The following is a 17,999-nucleotide window of genomic DNA, read 5'->3' on the forward strand; positions in this document are numbered from 1 at the left end:
TGGCATATGCCCTATGTAGAGTCCTATCTTTGATAGCAATTCCTACACACCTATATACAGCACTTATATACATAAATACAGTTTTATACTGACCTCTCATCTTCCTTTATCTATTTATTTTGCACCTTGCACTTTGAGATTGTTCAGTAACCATAATTCCTGGACACATCCACGTATTGGTCCAGGAGTTGTCTATTTATACACTTGTCACTTTATGATTAACTGACAATGTACTTTACAGTATCTATGCATGTATTGGTTTGAGATATAACTTTATGAACTCCTATATGGTTGCATTCGGTATCCTTGATCATATATAATGTTGTGATACATTCTTCAGTCATATTATTTTTATTTATATATATATATATATATATATATATATATATATATATATATATATATATATATATACATATACATACTCCATATCTACATTGCACTTTGAGACAAGGATGATATGATCATATGGATTGTGACGCCTAATTGTCCAGCTCTGGCTGTGTCTCTTGAGATTAAATGGTTTTTAATGAATTAATAAAATATTTTGTATGCATTATAGACCTTTGTATTCGTGTTTTTCTTTTTTGGTCTTATTAGTAATCCCCGAAGTGGTCTTATGGTCCTATGTACCCCCACACCCCTAAAAATAAAAAAAATATAAAAAATACACATAGGTGAATACATAAGATATGGTGTGTATAAATATATATATATAGAGAGAGTGTGTTTTGGGATGTGATACGGGCTTCATCACTTAAACTGTCTTTTGTGAGGAATATTTACAAGTATACACAATAGTATTAAAGAGATTGTTCGAAATTATATAAATATAGCTACTTTCCTCCAGAAAGTGTGTTTTATCGATTGGCTGTAACAGATATTCCAGATCACTCACATTTACTTCATGGGGAATAAGCTGCCATACCAGCCAAAGGCTATGTATAAGAGATGTTGTAATACTCGCGGGTGGTGTAGGGACATCAAGCGGGATTAGTGGACCAAGTAGGCCACATGGGGTAACTGGGCATACCATTTAGTTGGAGGGGCTTAAATAAGCACCAACTGCAAGGCGGATGCCAGGTATCACTTCCAGGGTGGTGACTGGGACTGTGGCAGCTGACCCCCAGGGCAGGTGATAGACCCAGGTACGGAGACAAATGCAGGCAGGTACAGGCAAGATAGCTGAGGCAGAAAGGCAGGTAAGTATGGATAGGTATGGTAAGCATGGCAAGGACAGATAGATATGGGAAGGCAGACTCAGGTACAGGTGACTGACACCTGTACAGGTGACAGGGGTAACATGACCTGGCAACTAGCTAGACAGACAGAACACTGACTAAATAGGAACATTGCACAAGCACCTCCCTTAATGGAAGGGTGCCTAAAATACACAGTGCCTCTCAGCTCTAGGCTGACAGGTATTTCTGGGAAATGGCACACCAGACGTTTAAGAGGAGGGCCGATGTGTGCACGCGCCCGATGCGCATTCCCGAGGAGCCTATGTGGTGTGCACAGGTCTTGGGTAAAGAAAGAGTCAGTAGCACACATGGATGACTGGGGGAGTGTGGGCATGGATGTGACTTGGCCGGGGTGGTGAGTAAGTCGGTATCCCTGCAGGGATGCGGGCGCTACAGTTACCCTGTTTCTGGAGACAAGCAACCATATTTTATCAATCATATAAAATTTCTTCAATGCAAAATTCAGTATTAAAAAGTTTTCCTTGCAGATTTACTTTTTTTGACCTTTATAAAATAGTGAATTTTTAGCTCCAGTCTTATGACAATTGGCTAGGCATTGGGGTGCACTGCGCTAATTAAAAACAAATCAATTTTCTGAGTGCTTTCTATGGAAAAGTGGCTTGGATAATTAGGCAAAGTTATTTCTAAATCTATAGCAAGTCCAATTCTGTTGAAAGCCACATTTTCCCTTTCAAGAAATGTTTTTTCCAACATTGGGACTTACAACCAAAAAATTTGCTACATACAGTGTTGTATACTTTCGTTTCAAAACACATTGTCTCAGGAATCCTTTTATGTCTGTTATTTGCATCCATATGAATCTCAATATACAATCCCTTTGCCTTGTTTTTTTCTGGCATTCAATAAAAATATATCTTAAAAAAAACAACAGAGCATGAACATGAATAAAGAATTGACATATTCTTGACTTACCATTTTCGACTTTTACAACAGCATTGGTTTTAGCTACGTGTTCTTTCAGTGCACTGTAGTTCTGTTTCAACCCCAGGAGATTCAGATTAAGATCTTTGATGCGTGCAAGAACATCGTTGGCAGTATCATTTGCTTGCTTGGCTTTGTCTTTTGCGGTCTGAATCTTCACTATTGTATCTATTACAGACAAATGTATGTCAGGCAAAGACTGGAGAATGGATAGAAGAGAATGTCTTGCCAATTGAATGTTAAGAGTATCCTCACTTGAATTGAATTTTTTTTATTTCATTATACTTTTCACTGACATTTTCCACTGACATTGAAATGCTGAATTTGATCCTTAGGATATTTTCTTGATCTGGCACAACTTTTATTTCATTGTACATATTTCCATATAAATATATTTTTTTTCTTAAGCAGGTATTTGTAGATTGGGACAAGATGGGATTTTGATACATGTGCCTTGAAGACTTTCATAAGGCTTAAGTTCCAATGCACTTGCCATCAACATCACAATACCTGCACCCTATTATCTCCAGTTATTATACTTAAAGGGAACTTGTTACCAGGTTTTCCCAATAAACTATGGCCAACACCTTTAAGGCCTTTTTTATTGTATTCTGGTAAGCTGTATTTAAGTCTTCAAACCCCTCTGTATAGAATGAAAAATAACTTTTACAAACTCTCATACGGTGTCGTCTGGTCCAATTGGTGTCACTGGTTTTGTGACAGTGTCGCCTCTCTCCTTCCAATGGCCTTCTACTCACTTGCCTCATGTGGATGACATGTCAGGGGGTCATCCACACAGTGTCCTCCAGTCATGCTCCTGTGCAGGCATACTTTGCTCTGCCCTGCTGAGAGCAGATTAAAGTATTGTGATGGGCATACGCCGGGTAAAACCAAAGAGCGCTGATAACCCATAAGTAAAGCCCATGCATGTGAATTACAATACTTTCCTCTGCTCCAGCAGGGCACAATAAAGTATGCAAGTGCAGAAGCATGACTGAGAATCATGTGTGAATGACATAGGATGTATTATCCGCAGGAAGCAGGGCAGTAAGACCACGACTGTGATGACAGTGAAGGCACCAAAGCCAAACGAGAAATGCCCATCAGACTGAGCCTCACAGTATGTGTCTGTTTTGTTCAATGCAGAGAGGATTGGGGAATTATATACAGCTTACTAGAATACTGTAAAAGGGGCCTTATACATGGTGGCCATAGTTTATACTGGGAAAACCTAGCAACTGGTTTCCTTTACCGTTATACTTTGCTACCATTGTGACTAACTGACTAATGGACAAATTGCATTTTCTTTTAGTACTTCAATAAAAATTGTAGTTATTTTTAATACATACCATTGGGTATTGCAGCTAGCTTTGCGAGTGTTTCATTCACGGCTCCAACTAAATTCAGATTTTTCTCACCCGCATTTTGAAGCCTATCATTCATTGCAGCAAGTTCATTCTCTTTTTCTGTGAAGACCCACAATAATTATTAGTTATTTGTTTTATACATAAACATATAAATTAACTGGTATAATTATAAAAGCACCTTCTAAATCCACATACACGCTACCTTTACCCGATACATTCCCAATAAAAATTTGGCTCTTGATCCTACAGCAAAAAATAGTTATTTACTAAGAATTAATGCTTAATCATTAATATAGCCATAAGAGATACAGTGGTAGCAGTAATATCAAAGTTCTGGTGCATGAATAGTCCCAGATGTGCCTCTGCTTCACAAGAGGATACCAGTATCATTAATACTACAAGGTTCATTTGGGATATTATAAATTTTGTCTTATGAACTGTGGAGCGTAAAGTTTCATTGTAACTACAGTCACAACTTATTAAAATACTCAAAAATTACAATGATCTAATGAAAGCTGTTTTAACAAAAAATATTTTTTATTAGTACTATAATTTGGTGCTATATATTTCATTTGTGATGTGGTAGAATTTTAGGTAAAGGGAACCTCCAAACAGTTTCCAACTATAAGACACATAATTTTACTGACTTCAAAACTGTATTTTCCCTGTAACATGGAAAACTCTGCAGGTCAATAGGTGGAAATCACTTGTCAATAGTAATAAGGTGCTCATTTTAATGAGAAACACAATTTGAGACAGCAAAAGAGCTGCATTGATTGTATTTTAGAAATCAAAAAGTTTGAAAAAAATTGTTGCTATAAAAATAATTTCTATTACGAATATTAACATTTTTGTGGGGACAATGAGGATAAATCATTGTACTAGAGAATACACAATCATTTAGAGGGACAAAAAATAAATTATTATAAAATCAACAAGAAGGAAAATCAATGGTTTATTCACAAGGATAGCAAGAATTATAGAGTCACCCAAAATGGTGCCAAAATGAACTTACTGCCTTTTTTGCACGTAAGAGGACAGATAGTATAATAATTAGTGTGGGGTAGTTGAAGGTCCCTGTTACATCTCTAGACACTAATATTTGACCATAATATAATTTCCATGCTTGCTTCTTATAATGCAAAGAAGATTTTTATTAGGAACCAATTATTTTTAGCATTTAATAAATCATTAAAGGATAATCATTCAATCTGCTACCACTTACGCCCAGTACAAATGAGATTTTTTTTCCAGGGACAAATGATTAATACAATTGTTAGAAAAGATACAATACAATTCTACAATTAGCCAGGCTTTCTACCATGGTGTAGGCCCAAATGTTGCCCAGAAATCGCCATGCCATCCAGTAAGTGTTATGCCTTTAGACTCCATACAAAATATTTTTTTCTCCTATGTACTGACATTATATTTCCATAAAGAAAGTATTACTAAAATTGTTAGAAAAGATACAGTACAATACAATTCTACCATTGCCAAGGATGTCTCCCATGGTGTAGGCCCAAATATTGTTGCCCAAAATCCACCATGCAATCCAGTAAGTGTTATGCCTTTAGACTACATAAAAAAATATTTTTGTACTTTTATTTTGAAGATTATGATTAACAGATAATATTTGAGACAACTCATTGAAACAAATGCATTGGTCATCTTGGTTGATTTAGAAATAAAATAACAGGACAAATGTGTAAAACAATGCTATTGAGAAAAGTATGCTTTTCAGTAGAAGCCTGTACTCAGAGTACCTACCCTGCTTTTCTTTAGAAATCAATCATATAGGTGTGGAATCTAGCTTCACTAAGATGGGATGACATTTACATATAAATTAAAAAGAAGAAAAAGCCTTACAGACTACATCGACTCTATCCATCTTTTGCAAGATTAGTTTTTTATGAGATGCATGTTTTCTATTAACGTGATTTTAGATAGCAAATTATGATTCAGTTTAACCTTGTCAAAGCTGAACGCAAATTCAACATTCCCAGTCAAATATTTCTTTGAATAGCATACAGCATTGTTATTTTTTTTTTACTTTTGTGAAAAGATTTCAATGAGGGCTCAGGTCTAGTTCATTCTACCCTGAAGTAGTAGGGATTCTACTGGCAAAGTTTAGTTTCCAGTATATTGTATGTCTCATAAAAAGTTACAAAACATATCTTGCCATCTAGATCGTTCTACCCACTCATTTACTAATTAATCGGAATATTGATGCGCTGCCGCAAATGTGGCACAATAATATCATGTCACCCAAAATAGCGCCAAAATCACTAGAACTGCATTGCTGCCGAGGTGAGTATACATTTTGTTTATTTTCTGTAGGGTCTTCAATTGACACAACAAGGGTTTTCTAGCAAAAGATTAACTTTTGCTTCTAAAGGCCCCGTCACACTAAGCAACATCGCTAGCAACATCGCTGCTAACGAACAACTTTTGTGACGTAGCAGCGATGTTGCTAGTGATGTTGCTGTGTGTGACATCCAGCAACAACCTGGCCCCTGCTGTGAGGTCGTTGGTTGTTGCTGAATGTCCTGGGCCATTTTTTAGTTGTTGCTGTCCCGCTGTGAAGCGCAGATCGCTGTGTGTGACAGCGAGACAGCAACAACTAAATGTGCAGGCAGCAGGAGCCGGCTTCTGCGGAGACTGGTAACCACAGTAAACATCGGGTAACCAAGAAGCCCTGTCCTTGGTTACCCGATATTTACCTTTGTTACCAGCCTCCGCCGCTCTCACTGTCAGTGCCGGCTCCTGCTCCATGCACATGTAGCTGCAGGACACATCGGGTTAATTAACCCGATGTGTGCTGTAGCTAGGAGAGCAAGGAGCCAGCGCTAAGCATTGTGCGCTGCTCCCTGCTCTGTGCACATGTAGCTGCAGCACACATCGGGTAATTAACCCGATGTGTGCTGTAACTAGGAGAGCAGGGAGCCAGCGCTAAGCAGTGTGCGCTGCTCCCTGCTCTGTGCACATGTAGCTGCAGTACACATCAGGTAATTAACCCGATGTGTGCTGTAACTAGGAGAGCAGGGAGCCAGCGCTCAGTGTGCGCTGCTCCCTGCTCTCTGCACAAGTAGCTCCGTGCGCTGGTAACCAAGGTAAATATCGGGTTGGTTACCCGATATTTACCTTAGTTACCAAGCGCAGCATCTTCCACGCGGCGCTGGGGGCTGGTCACTGGTTGCTGGTGAGCTCACCAGCAACTCGTGTAGCGACGCTCCAGCGATCCCTGCCAGGTCAGGTTGCTGGTGGGATCGCTGGAGCGTCGCAGTGTGACATCTCACCAGCAACCTCCTAGCAACTTACCAGCGATCCCTATCGTTGTTTGGATCGCTGGTAAGTTGCTTAGTGTGACTGGACCTTAAATTAGGCAATTTATTTGTTTTACAGCTGGTTGCATAGATAGGGCAAAAGAACAGCTGTAGGGATTTTTGTCTGGGTCTTTAAAAAGACATCTTTCACCCTTCTAAATTTTTTCTGTAAAACAAAATACAAACTTTTTCTGTAAAACAAAATACAAAATACAATTTACACTCTATTTTCCATAAGGCATCATCTTTTTACTGCACAGTGACTAATTTTACTATAATTACTGACTTAATATAGAAATAAATCCTAACAAAGAGCACTTCCGAGATACTAAAAATGTTACAATAAAGCAAATAATCATCTGCAGAAACTCACAATCCAAATTTTGAATTTTATATTTAAAGGACTCTTATGCTATAAATGCAAGGGACATAGATAAAAGGGTAGCAGCCATACACCCAACCCAGCTCAAAGGCCACTCTGTGATATTAAAGATACTTGTGTTATATGTGGAAAATAGGCAGTTTAGAGCTCTGTTGCACATTTTGCATTAGGGCCAAGAAACTTCAAGTTATGTCTTGGATCCCTACTGTTCATTGTTCACTTCAGCACTTTCATGATACTTCCAAAATGTTTCACAACAGAGACAACCAAATGTAGTTAGCTAATTATAAGGGCATTATAGAAATATCCCATTTTGTTCTAGTGTGGGTAAATAAGGGTTAGTTAAACTGAAATTGTATAGTTCATCATCTTTAAGAAAGAGGAAACCTTACCTTTTAAATCTTGATCTTGTACCTTAGCATCACTGTGAACTCGGAAGCTTTTTTGAATAGAACTTTTAGCTTCATCTTTTAAGGACCCCTGGGGACCAGTAACCTTAATAAAATACAAACATAAAGAAATTGTCAAAATTTAAAGCGGTTGTCCACTACTTTAACATTGAAGGCATCATTAATGTCTAATCGGTCAGGCACCTCCCACCGATCAACTGCTCCTGGTGCCGAGTACTACTCATTGATCCCCTATAGATTTGACTAGAGAGTGGATGTGCAGTACTCGGCCGTAGCCCCTATAAAGTTTACGGAGCTGTTCCAGCCGCCAACACAATAGTCAAGTACAATATACTATGTAAAATCTATTGGAATTAAATTCAGGTCTAAAATGTTTATATGTTACAACCTCCAACCCCAGACAATGCAGTTACATAACATAGTCAATAATATAGGAATTACCCATACCATGGTATAGGCTGTTAGGGTTGTATCGGCATTGTTTGTATGTTTTTTTCAACTGTTTATATAGATTTCATTTATGTGTAATCTAGAAACAAGAGATAAAATGTTGATATAGTCTTAAGGGGGCTTTACACGCTACGATATCGTTAATGTTTTATCGTCGGGATCACGTCGTTAGTGACGCCCATCCGGCGTCATTAACGTTATCGCAGCATGTGACACTTATGTGCAACCTAAAACAATCGCAAAAGTGGCAAAAATTGTTTGCCGTGGAGAGGTCGTCCTAAAACCAAAAATCGTTCACCTCTCATTAGCAATGTTGTTCCTCGTTCCTGCGGCAGCACACATCGCTATGTGTGACAATGCAGGAGCGAGGAACATCTCCTTACCTGCCTCCACCGGCAATGTGGAAGGAAGGTGGTGGGGGGGATGTTTACGTCCCGCTCATCTCCACCCCTCTGCTTCTATTAGACTGCTGCCGTGTGACGTCGCTGTGACGCCGCACAACCCGCCCCCTTAGAAAGGAGGCGGATCGCCAGCCATAGCGACGTCGTAGGCAGGTAAGCCGTGTGATGGGGGACCGCGATTTTGTGCGCGACGGGCAGCGATATGCCCGTGTCGCAAAAACGATGGGGCGGGTACGCACGATAGCGATATCGTTACCGATATTGCTACCATGTAAAGCCCCCTTTAGGCTTTGTTCACAAATGACATTGTTTGCTGCATATTTTATTCAGCATATTTGGCTCATAAAATGCGCAGTGTTTTACAGAACAAACACAATGGCTACAATTTTAACTTCATGCTTTCTCTGCATTTTTTACAAGCACTCTTTTTGTCCTCCTGTGTTTTTCAGTGCTTTTCACCCATTAAATTAGACGCAAAGTAAAAACACAGCAAAGAAAGCACCTAACATGTAAAAAATGCCTGTATTATCCTGCCACCTCTTTGGTATTTGGCAGAAGAAAAATGCTACAAAAATGCAATGTGTGAACATACCCTTAAAACACGAGTGTATTTCTTAAGGATTTTGTGTTATATTTTATTTCGTTTTACCTTACTATTTGCCCATTTATTACAGTCATAAAAATGCAAATAAATAAAACCTTTGTTGGTTATTATTATAAAATTGTGTTAGATGCTTAAATTGATTTTCTATGTTTTTTCTCTTATGCTGTAGTAATGCATAAAGATGATCACGAACAGGCTGCACTTTTTATCAAGTTCCCTTTCAGAAAGTTTGCATTGGCCTGAAAGCAAACCAATCACCAGGATTTTCCTATATAAACTAAAGCCAGTGCTATACTTGCACTATCATGCTGATTCTCTACATACCTGTAGTTATCAGATTGGATGTATAGTTGTTGAAATACAGGCAAGTAAAGTTACAGAAATGTACAGCTTTTTGATTGGCAGCAGCTGCCGAATAGCTAATAGCTGGGGTGGGTTTTCTATCTATTCCTGCCTCTGTCTCCTGCCTGGCCTCTGTAGATGTTAGACTGTATGGGATGCATTTCTAACATGCCCCTATCACGTGACAGATATGACTCATACCTGGAAGGAGCCCATACAGTCTAGCTTCTACAGAGGACAGGAAGCAGATAGAGGTAGGAATAGATAGCTAAACCCGACCCACATATTAGCTATTCAGCAGCTGTTGCTAATCAATAAGCTTTACATTTCTGTGACTTTAATTGCCTGTATTTCAAAAACTATCCCTCCAATCTGACAACTAATGGTATGTATAGAATCAGCATGATAGTGCCAGTATAGTACTGGATAGAGTTTATATAGGAAAATCTTGGTGATTGGTTCCCTATAAGGGACCACTTGCGTAATCTGGATCATGTGTCTCAGAATAAAAAGAACAGAAATCTGGCTAACATTCAAAAGTCAATACGATTAGGAACAGATTCTAAAAAGATCTGCCATGAGATCCTTTTAAAAGAGTTTAGTTTCAGCAGATTAGTAGCAGGTTAAAAATTGTGTACTATCATTAGAATGGAGCCAGTTCCTTCTGTAATGGCTTATCCAATGATTGACAGGGCTGTGAATATCTTTTGAATAGACTTTAATAAATCATTTACGTTTTCAATTCTTTTACACTCTACTTTAATTTCCTAAAACATTTTCCTTTCCAGAACATTATCTTTTCTTCTCTGTCTGTAATTTAACTAAACTGTATTTAAAGATACAATGAAAAAGACACATGATGTTTTGAATGACATATTCTCCACCATGGTGGTCTTCAACACTAACTTCTCATCACATTGAAATCAAGTATAAAATAACATGGATTTTAATCTCTTTTGCTTCTTTTCATATAAATGTTTCCCATGAAGTTATTGGCCTTGGGCTTCTTAAAAATACTTCCAAATGATTTGTAATTCTCTGACTCATTTATACTCATTTTTGCCAGAGGGATGGACTATTAATCTATTAAATATGCAATGTGACAAAAAAAACAAAAAAAATAAATAATATTTTAACCTAACAAAACATAACACATCCATATTGAAGAAGTTTAGTTGTTTTTTCAATTTATTTTAAACAAGAATTTCAGTGCTAGAACATTTTTCTTTTGGTATCTTTTTTTCCTGTTTGCTACTAACAATGTGAAACATTAATTATGTAAAAAAATTACAATGCTAACTCTGCAATGCCATGCTCATTATGATGCGAATGCTCTAAAGATTAATTTAGGAATAGTCTATGATATTAACTTCATAATCAGAACCTAAAACCATAAAATAATAAAAAATGTATTTTTTGCTGAAAATAATTGAGCTTGTGCAAAATGAAGTTGTATAGAATGTGAATACAGATTAATCTTAGTTTGGACATTTTACAAACTATCAAGCTATCCTGGGTTTGGAGGGCCATTAGATACAGTACAATCAAAATAACAGCCTAGAAAGGTCACATTTGCATGCAGTAATATGAATATTGCAAACAAAGAAAATGTCTAAAACGGCCAGAAACTGAGAAAGAAATCGGAAAGGCTAAACATTGAAAACTAACATTTCTATTACGGGGGGTGAACATGTCATTAAAATACAAGTAATTGATATGCTAGTTTATTCCAACATTTACATATTTTACATAAACAATATCCATTATGTATTTTTTTTAGAATATATGAGACAAAGTTTTAACAATTAAAAAAGTTTATTTTCACCTAAAAATATTATGACACCTGTCTAGAGATGAGTGACCGCGAGGTTTGGTGTTCAGTTTTCGTACCAAACATAGACTTTACAAAAAAAAACAGAGTTTGGATCCGGAGTTTGTGTACTTTACGTATGCAAACCACGCACACGAGCATTGCTGTGGTTGGGTATGCTCAGTCCTCAGCCCAGTGTGAGCTGCTTGTAGTGTTTGAAGGTCATGTACTGTGGGTAGTAACAACATGCTCGGATGTAGTGTGCACACCCGAAAAAAAATGGAAAAATACCGCCCACCTAGCCCCAGAAGTGCTCTATTCATGGCTGACTGAATGGGGACAGAGACCCGAACTGCCAATTAGTGACTTTCATTAGGCTTCAGTTCAAATCCGGGTCCCAAACCGAACTTTGACTTGATCAAGTCCAGTTGTACTCATTGAAATGATCTTCCACAGGTACACTCATCTCTGCTCCTGTCCATAGGCTTTGTCTGGTATCACAGCTCAGCCCTATTCAAATGAATCATATATGATTCCGGTTAGGACTGGACAATGTTAGTTCTCATTATAGTTTTAAGATTGCTAAAGATTTATCACTTAATTGATTTCATAAATAGTGACAGTAGTTTCTAATATAATTTGCACATTACGCCAAAGCCCTTTATAGGGTTGCAAACTGTTTACCAGCACATTTAAAATCATTAGTATTGTTCAGAGATGAGCCAATTCTTTGAAATTCAAGTTCGCAAGCTAGCAAAAAATTTTTCTACATTTTTCCAACTTTTTGTTTTGAATTGAAAATACTTTAATTGCCCCAAAAAGATGTGTATAACATTCTGTGGGCTTAATCCAAACCAAGTCAAGCTCTATAATGCTAATACAGCATTATAGTTCATTTAAACAAACCAACTGGCGGCACTAAGCGACCACAAATGAGCAAGTTGCTTGTGAATTGGCAAATGTTTAAAAGAATGTTTAATGGGAAGAATACTCTAACTATGTGTGGTGAATGATTTAGATTATGAGTGCACTTAGGCAGCTATTTTTCTTATCAGCTCAGGACCTATTTATTCAGTATGATGCATTATTGAGAACACTGATCATTTGTTCAGAGATCAGTTCACATATCATTTCACCCAACAAACAAGCATTTTGCTTGTTCATTTGATACTAGGCAGCCTTTTTATGCTGCAAAACCAACATTCCTAAGAATGCTCAATAACGACCATCTTGCTGTGTAAATGGACCCTATTAGGGTCATCCACCTCTCGGACAACCCCTTTTTAAATACTATATTTACCAATGTACAATAAAAATACCCTATGGTCACCACCTACACCAGCGCTGTTTTAGCTATGTTGGCACCAGGTGCTCTGAAGATTTTATGACTCATAGGTCGTTTTGTGGTGGTCACACGTACCCATCTCACAAACGATGCTACATCGTTCAGGGATATATTGTTTGACCAAGGCGGTCATGTGGACACCGTCACACAGCATTCCTCTCAACGATTCCAGCAATTACAGAGGCGTATAATTGTCCATAGCATACACCCTGGCATGTGATTGCCTCGCCCTCTCCACGCCCCAACTTCCATACTGTCAGAATCTCCTCCGGTTTTCTGTTACATGATTGTTTGTCTGTGAAATAAAAGGCTGCCCCGTGTGACGCAACCACCAATGCCGCACGCGTGATGTTTTGTGTGTGTGGTATCCTTTACGCCTTTCTGTCTTCTCCAAGGTATGCTTTTTTCTTTTTATTTTTTTTAAGGTTGTTTTTTTTTTATTTTTTTTTTGTTTTACCTTTTACAGATGTCTGGGCCCCAATTGATTCATTCATAAGGGAGTTTATCAAAAAGCACCGGACACTACCTTTTTGTGGAGGATAAAATTAGCAAATACAGCAACAAGCTGCAAAAAAAGACGCATATTTGCAGCTTGTTGCTGTACTTAAAAAGCATTACCCATCAGAACCTGCTGACGAATATGTTGTTAAAAAAAAATAGAAAAAAGGTTGAAGATTCCCAGAGGTCAGGGGCAGGCACAAAGGACGTCAATGAAACTTTGTGTCTGCCTTATCAACCATGCCTGCCAAATCAGAACGCAGTTGGTACCACCAATCAGAGTGGAGGAGGCGTGGAGCATTGCTCATCATTGATGACGGACTCACTAATGATGTTGTTCGTCGTTGGCAGGGTGTCAAACGTAGCAATATGTCTGCTGCTTTCGAAATGACCAACAATATTTTGAAACTGAACGACGTGTCAACGATCAACGATTTTCGCTATTTTTAAGATGGTTCGGAGTCGCTCGTAGGTGTCACACGCAACGACGTCGCTAACGACGACGGAAGTGTATCACGAAAACCTTGACCCCAACGACATATCGTCAGATAAATCATAGCGTGTAACGGGGCCTTTAGCCTCAGAAATGGCACAATCAGGCTGAGCATGCCCACTAGGTGAGACACTGGACTAAGGCTCTGGCTGGGGTAATTTGGCACACGCATGCGCACTAGCCGCCTCTCCAAACTTAGACATGGAGGAGGAAGCAGCCAGCTGGATGACCCGAGGCACAGCCAAAAACAGCGGCCTGGGCATAACAGGAACCGCAGCAGGCTGCTTGTGGCTACGGCGCCGCCGATTCGTAACAATTTGCTTTAAAAAAATGTTGAGTCTCAAAAATCCCAATTCTCTCCTAACATTTATGTGATACTTAAAACTTCTTTATGCTTACCAGCTCTACTGCTTCATTGGCTTTGGCTTTGCCCTCTTTCGCAATGTCCTCTGCACTGTCGATAAAGTCCTTGATATTGCTGTATGCCTTGAAAGCTACAGTAGCATTAAATGAGAGGTTTTTAGCTTCAGCAAGGATTCTGTGAAAAGATAGGAATGTTAAAAACAAATATACATGGTATAGAAATGAATTGATGGTAAAATAATAAATTGCTAAAGTCATGGCAAAACACATTTAGGCTATGTTCACACTAGAAAAATGATTTTTCTTAAGAAATTTCTTAAGAAATTTCTTAAGAGTGAAGGATTAGTGCACCTGCGTTAAAAAACGCACCAAAAACGCACCTGCGTTTTTGCCGCGTTTTCGGTGCGTTTTTGGTGCGTTTTCGGTGCGTTTTTGGTGCGTTTTTACCGCTGGTTGCTCCCTGCGTTATTGTGCCAATTATCTATGGCAAAAAACGCAGTTAGCTGCAGAAAAGAAGTGACATGCTCATTCTTTTTCTTAAGAAAATCTACTGAAAGAATTTTCTTAAGAAAAAAACGCAGTGTGTGCACAGCTAATTTTTTTTGCCATAGGCTTTGCTGGGGAATGTCTGCAGAAAGGTTACAAGAATTTCTCAAGAAATTTCTGCAGCAAAAACGGACCCAAAACGCAGGTAAAAAACGCAGTGTGTGAACATAGCCTTATAGTGCAACAACTCTAACGCATAAAATGGGTGTGTGATTCTTAATTTATTATATCAGCCCTGTGTAGACAAAATATTATTTTCATGCATCAATTCCAGGGTATACAGGTATACATTAATAGACTATGTCCTGCCATAATATTCTCTATCACCAAGATGAGGGGTTTTTTTGCATGTAAAATCATATCAAAAACTGTACATTCAACATTCAAAAGTGAATATCCATGATAATAATTGGATATGTTTGCGATCATACTCTAAAGGACATGGATATCTTTTTACCTAAATATGTATTTTGGGCTAAAATACAAACATATTTGGGATTTTTGCAATTGGTGTTCTATGCAGAAGATAATTGACACTATACTGACTAACTAAAACAACAGTTATTCCACATTTTGCCTAACTGGTTTCATAGGGTATGGATTATGCAAAGGCAAAGACATCTATTTTTAAGTCAAAATCATGTTTTTTTAATTAGGATTGATATATATATTTTTGGACAATACATAGATATCTAAAAGGAATCTGACACATTAACATCCTGTTAAAATAGATTTCCAATATAAAGGTTTAAGGAGGCATTGTTTTCCACAGACTAGTCAACCTACTACTCATTTTACCGCTCTCCTGTGGACGTGATAAAATGATTTGCAAGATCCAGGGTGACCACTGCCTCACTGCAACTTTAGCGCTTTTACGCGACTTTGATAATTTTTTGTTAGCGTTCCTATGCAGCTGGAAGTATGTTTCTTGGCTTCACGGCACTTGGACATAACATGATAAAAGTAACAATCAACCTAGGAAATCAATGCCCCCTCAACTAGTCTGAAACTAATTAGCATATTGGAAATAAATGTTTAACAACCTTCCTGTGCCATTCACAGCAATCACTTTTACTGTACAAAGAGCTTGTTAGGCAGAGTGGTAATATAAGAATAAATGCATGGTGGATTGTATGAGGTCAGCAAGCAAGTCTGAGTGGAAAGTATGCAGTCTGCAGCGTATCTATCTATCTATCTATCTATCTATCCGTCCGTCCGTCCGTCCGTCCATCCATCCATCCATCCATCCATCCATCCATCCATCCATCTATCTATCTATCTATCTATCCATCTAGTCATCCATACAGTTACAGTTAGGTCCAGAAATATTTGGACAGTGACACAAGTTTTGTTATTTTAGCTGTTTACAAAAACATGTTCAGAAATACAATTATATATATAATGTGGGCTGAAAGTGCACACTCCCAGCTGCAATATGAGAGTTTTCACATCCAAATCGGAGAAAGGGTTTAGGAATCATAGCTCTGTAATGCATAGCCTCCTCTTTTTAAAGGGACCAAAAGTAATTGGACAAGGGACTCTAAGGGCTGCAATTAACCTTGAAGGCGTCTCCCTCGTTAACCTGTAATCAATGAAGTAGTTAAAAGGTCTGGGGTTGATTACAGGTGTGTGGTTTTGCATTTGGAAGCTGTTGCTGTGACCAGACAACATGCGGGCTAAGGAACTCTCAATTGAGGTGAAGCAGAACATCCTGAGGCTGAAAAAAAGAAAAAATCCATCAGAGAGATAGCAGACATGCTTGGAGTAGCAAAATCAACAGTCGGGTACATTCTGAGAAAAAAGGAATTGACTGGTGAGCTTGGGAACTCAAAAAGGCCTGGGCGTCCACGGATGACAACAGTGGTGGATGATCGCCGCATACTTTCTTTGGTGAAGAAGAACCCGTTCACAACATCAACTGAAGTCCAAAACACTCTCAGTGAAGTAGGTGTATCTGTCTCTAAGTCAACAGTAAAGAGAAGACTCCATGAAAGTAAATACAAAGGGTTCACATCTAGATGCAAACCATTCATCAATTCCAAAAATAGACAGGCCAGAGTAAAATTTGCTGAAAAACACCTCATGAAGCCAGCTCAGTTCTGGAAAAGTATTCTATGGACAGATGAGACAAAGATCAACCTGTACCAGAATGATGGGAAGAAAAAAGTTTGGAGAAGAAAGGGAACGGCACATGATCCAAGGCACACCACATCCTCTGTAAAACATGGTGGACGCAACGTGATGGCATGGGCATGCATGGCTTTTAATGGCACTGGGTCACTTGTGTTTATTGATGACATAACAGCAGACAAGAGTAGCCGGATGAATTCTGAAGTGTACCGGGATATACTTTCAGCCCAGATTCAGCCAAATGCCGCAAAGTTGATCGGACGGCGCTTCATAGTACAGATGACCCCAAGCATACAGCCAAAGCTACCCAGGAGTTCATGAGTGCAAAAAAGTGGAACATTCTGCAATGGCCAAGTCAATCACCAGATCTTAACCCAATTGAGCATGCATTTCACTTGCTCAAATCCAGACTTAAGACGGAAAGACCCACAAACAAGCAAGACCTGAAGGCTGCGGCTGTAAAGGCCTGGAAAAGCATTAAGAAGGAGGAAACCCAGCTTTTGGTGATGTCCATGGGTTCCAGACTTAAGGCAGTAATTGCCTCCAAAGGATTCGCAACAATATATTGAAAATAAAAATATTTTGTTTGGGTTTGGTTTATTTGTCCAATTACTTTTGACCTCCTAAAATGTGGAGTGTTTGTAAAGAAATGTGACAATTCCTACAATTTCTATCAGATATTTTTGTTCAAACCTTCAAATTAAACGTTACAATCTGCACTTGAATTCTGTTGTAGAGGTTTCATTTCAAATCCAATGTGGTGGCATGCAGAGCCCAACTCGCGAAAATTGTGTCACTGTCCAAATAGTTCTGGACCTAACTGTATGTATTTCATTTAGGGTTCATTTAGACATTAATTTTTTGCACAAGAGTTTCATCTATATTTTTTACAAAAGTGCTTGTCCCTATTATAATCTATGGGGCGGCTCACATGTCCGCATATTTTAAAGGCTGAACAGTCTGTATTAAAAATGGAGAAATGTCCATCTTTGATCCAAGTCTCAGATGAAACTCGCCAATGCAAATCTTTGGGTCACTGAAACAAAAATCAGACATGATCTTTTTGCCACCTGTGTGCTGTCTGTTTTTCATGGATTGCTTAATAGGAGATGTTTAAGAAACCTCCATTTTTTTCCTACAAGAAAAAATGATAGAAATCTGATGGTAAAACTTGACACACTGAGGAAACTGGTGAAAATCTGATAAACTGCTTTTTTTTTTTTTTAAAATTTGTAAAATAATTGTGTATTATAATAATAATAATAAGTTTTATTTCTATAGCGCCAACATATTCCGCAGCGCTTTACAATTAAGAGGGGACACATACAGACAATATGAGACAATACAAAATA

At 38.3% G+C, this 17,999-nt stretch overlaps 1 protein-coding gene across 6 annotated transcripts in view; it reads right to left on the bottom strand.

Moving 5' to 3' along the window:
• The window catches only part of LAMA2 (laminin subunit alpha 2), a 1,231,414-nt gene that overhangs the window by 157,229 nt on the left and 1,056,186 nt on the right, over positions 1-17,999 (bottom strand). For all 6 annotated transcript variants that reach the window (XM_075339908.1, XM_075339907.1, XM_075339906.1 and 3 more), the window contains 4 exons: positions 14,008-14,146; positions 7,648-7,750; positions 3,533-3,649; positions 2,175-2,351 (listed from right to left, as the gene is read on the bottom strand). In XM_075339908.1, the coding sequence (XP_075196023.1) occupies positions 2,175-2,351; positions 3,533-3,649; positions 7,648-7,750; positions 14,008-14,146 (536 nt within the window). The remainder of the gene's footprint in view (positions 1-2,174; positions 2,352-3,532; positions 3,650-7,647; positions 7,751-14,007; positions 14,147-17,999) is intronic.

This window comes from Anomaloglossus baeobatrachus, chromosome 3 (genome assembly GCF_048569485.1).
Source record: "Anomaloglossus baeobatrachus isolate aAnoBae1 chromosome 3, aAnoBae1.hap1, whole genome shotgun sequence".
Classification (NCBI taxonomy): domain Eukaryota; kingdom Metazoa; phylum Chordata; class Amphibia; order Anura; family Aromobatidae; genus Anomaloglossus; species Anomaloglossus baeobatrachus.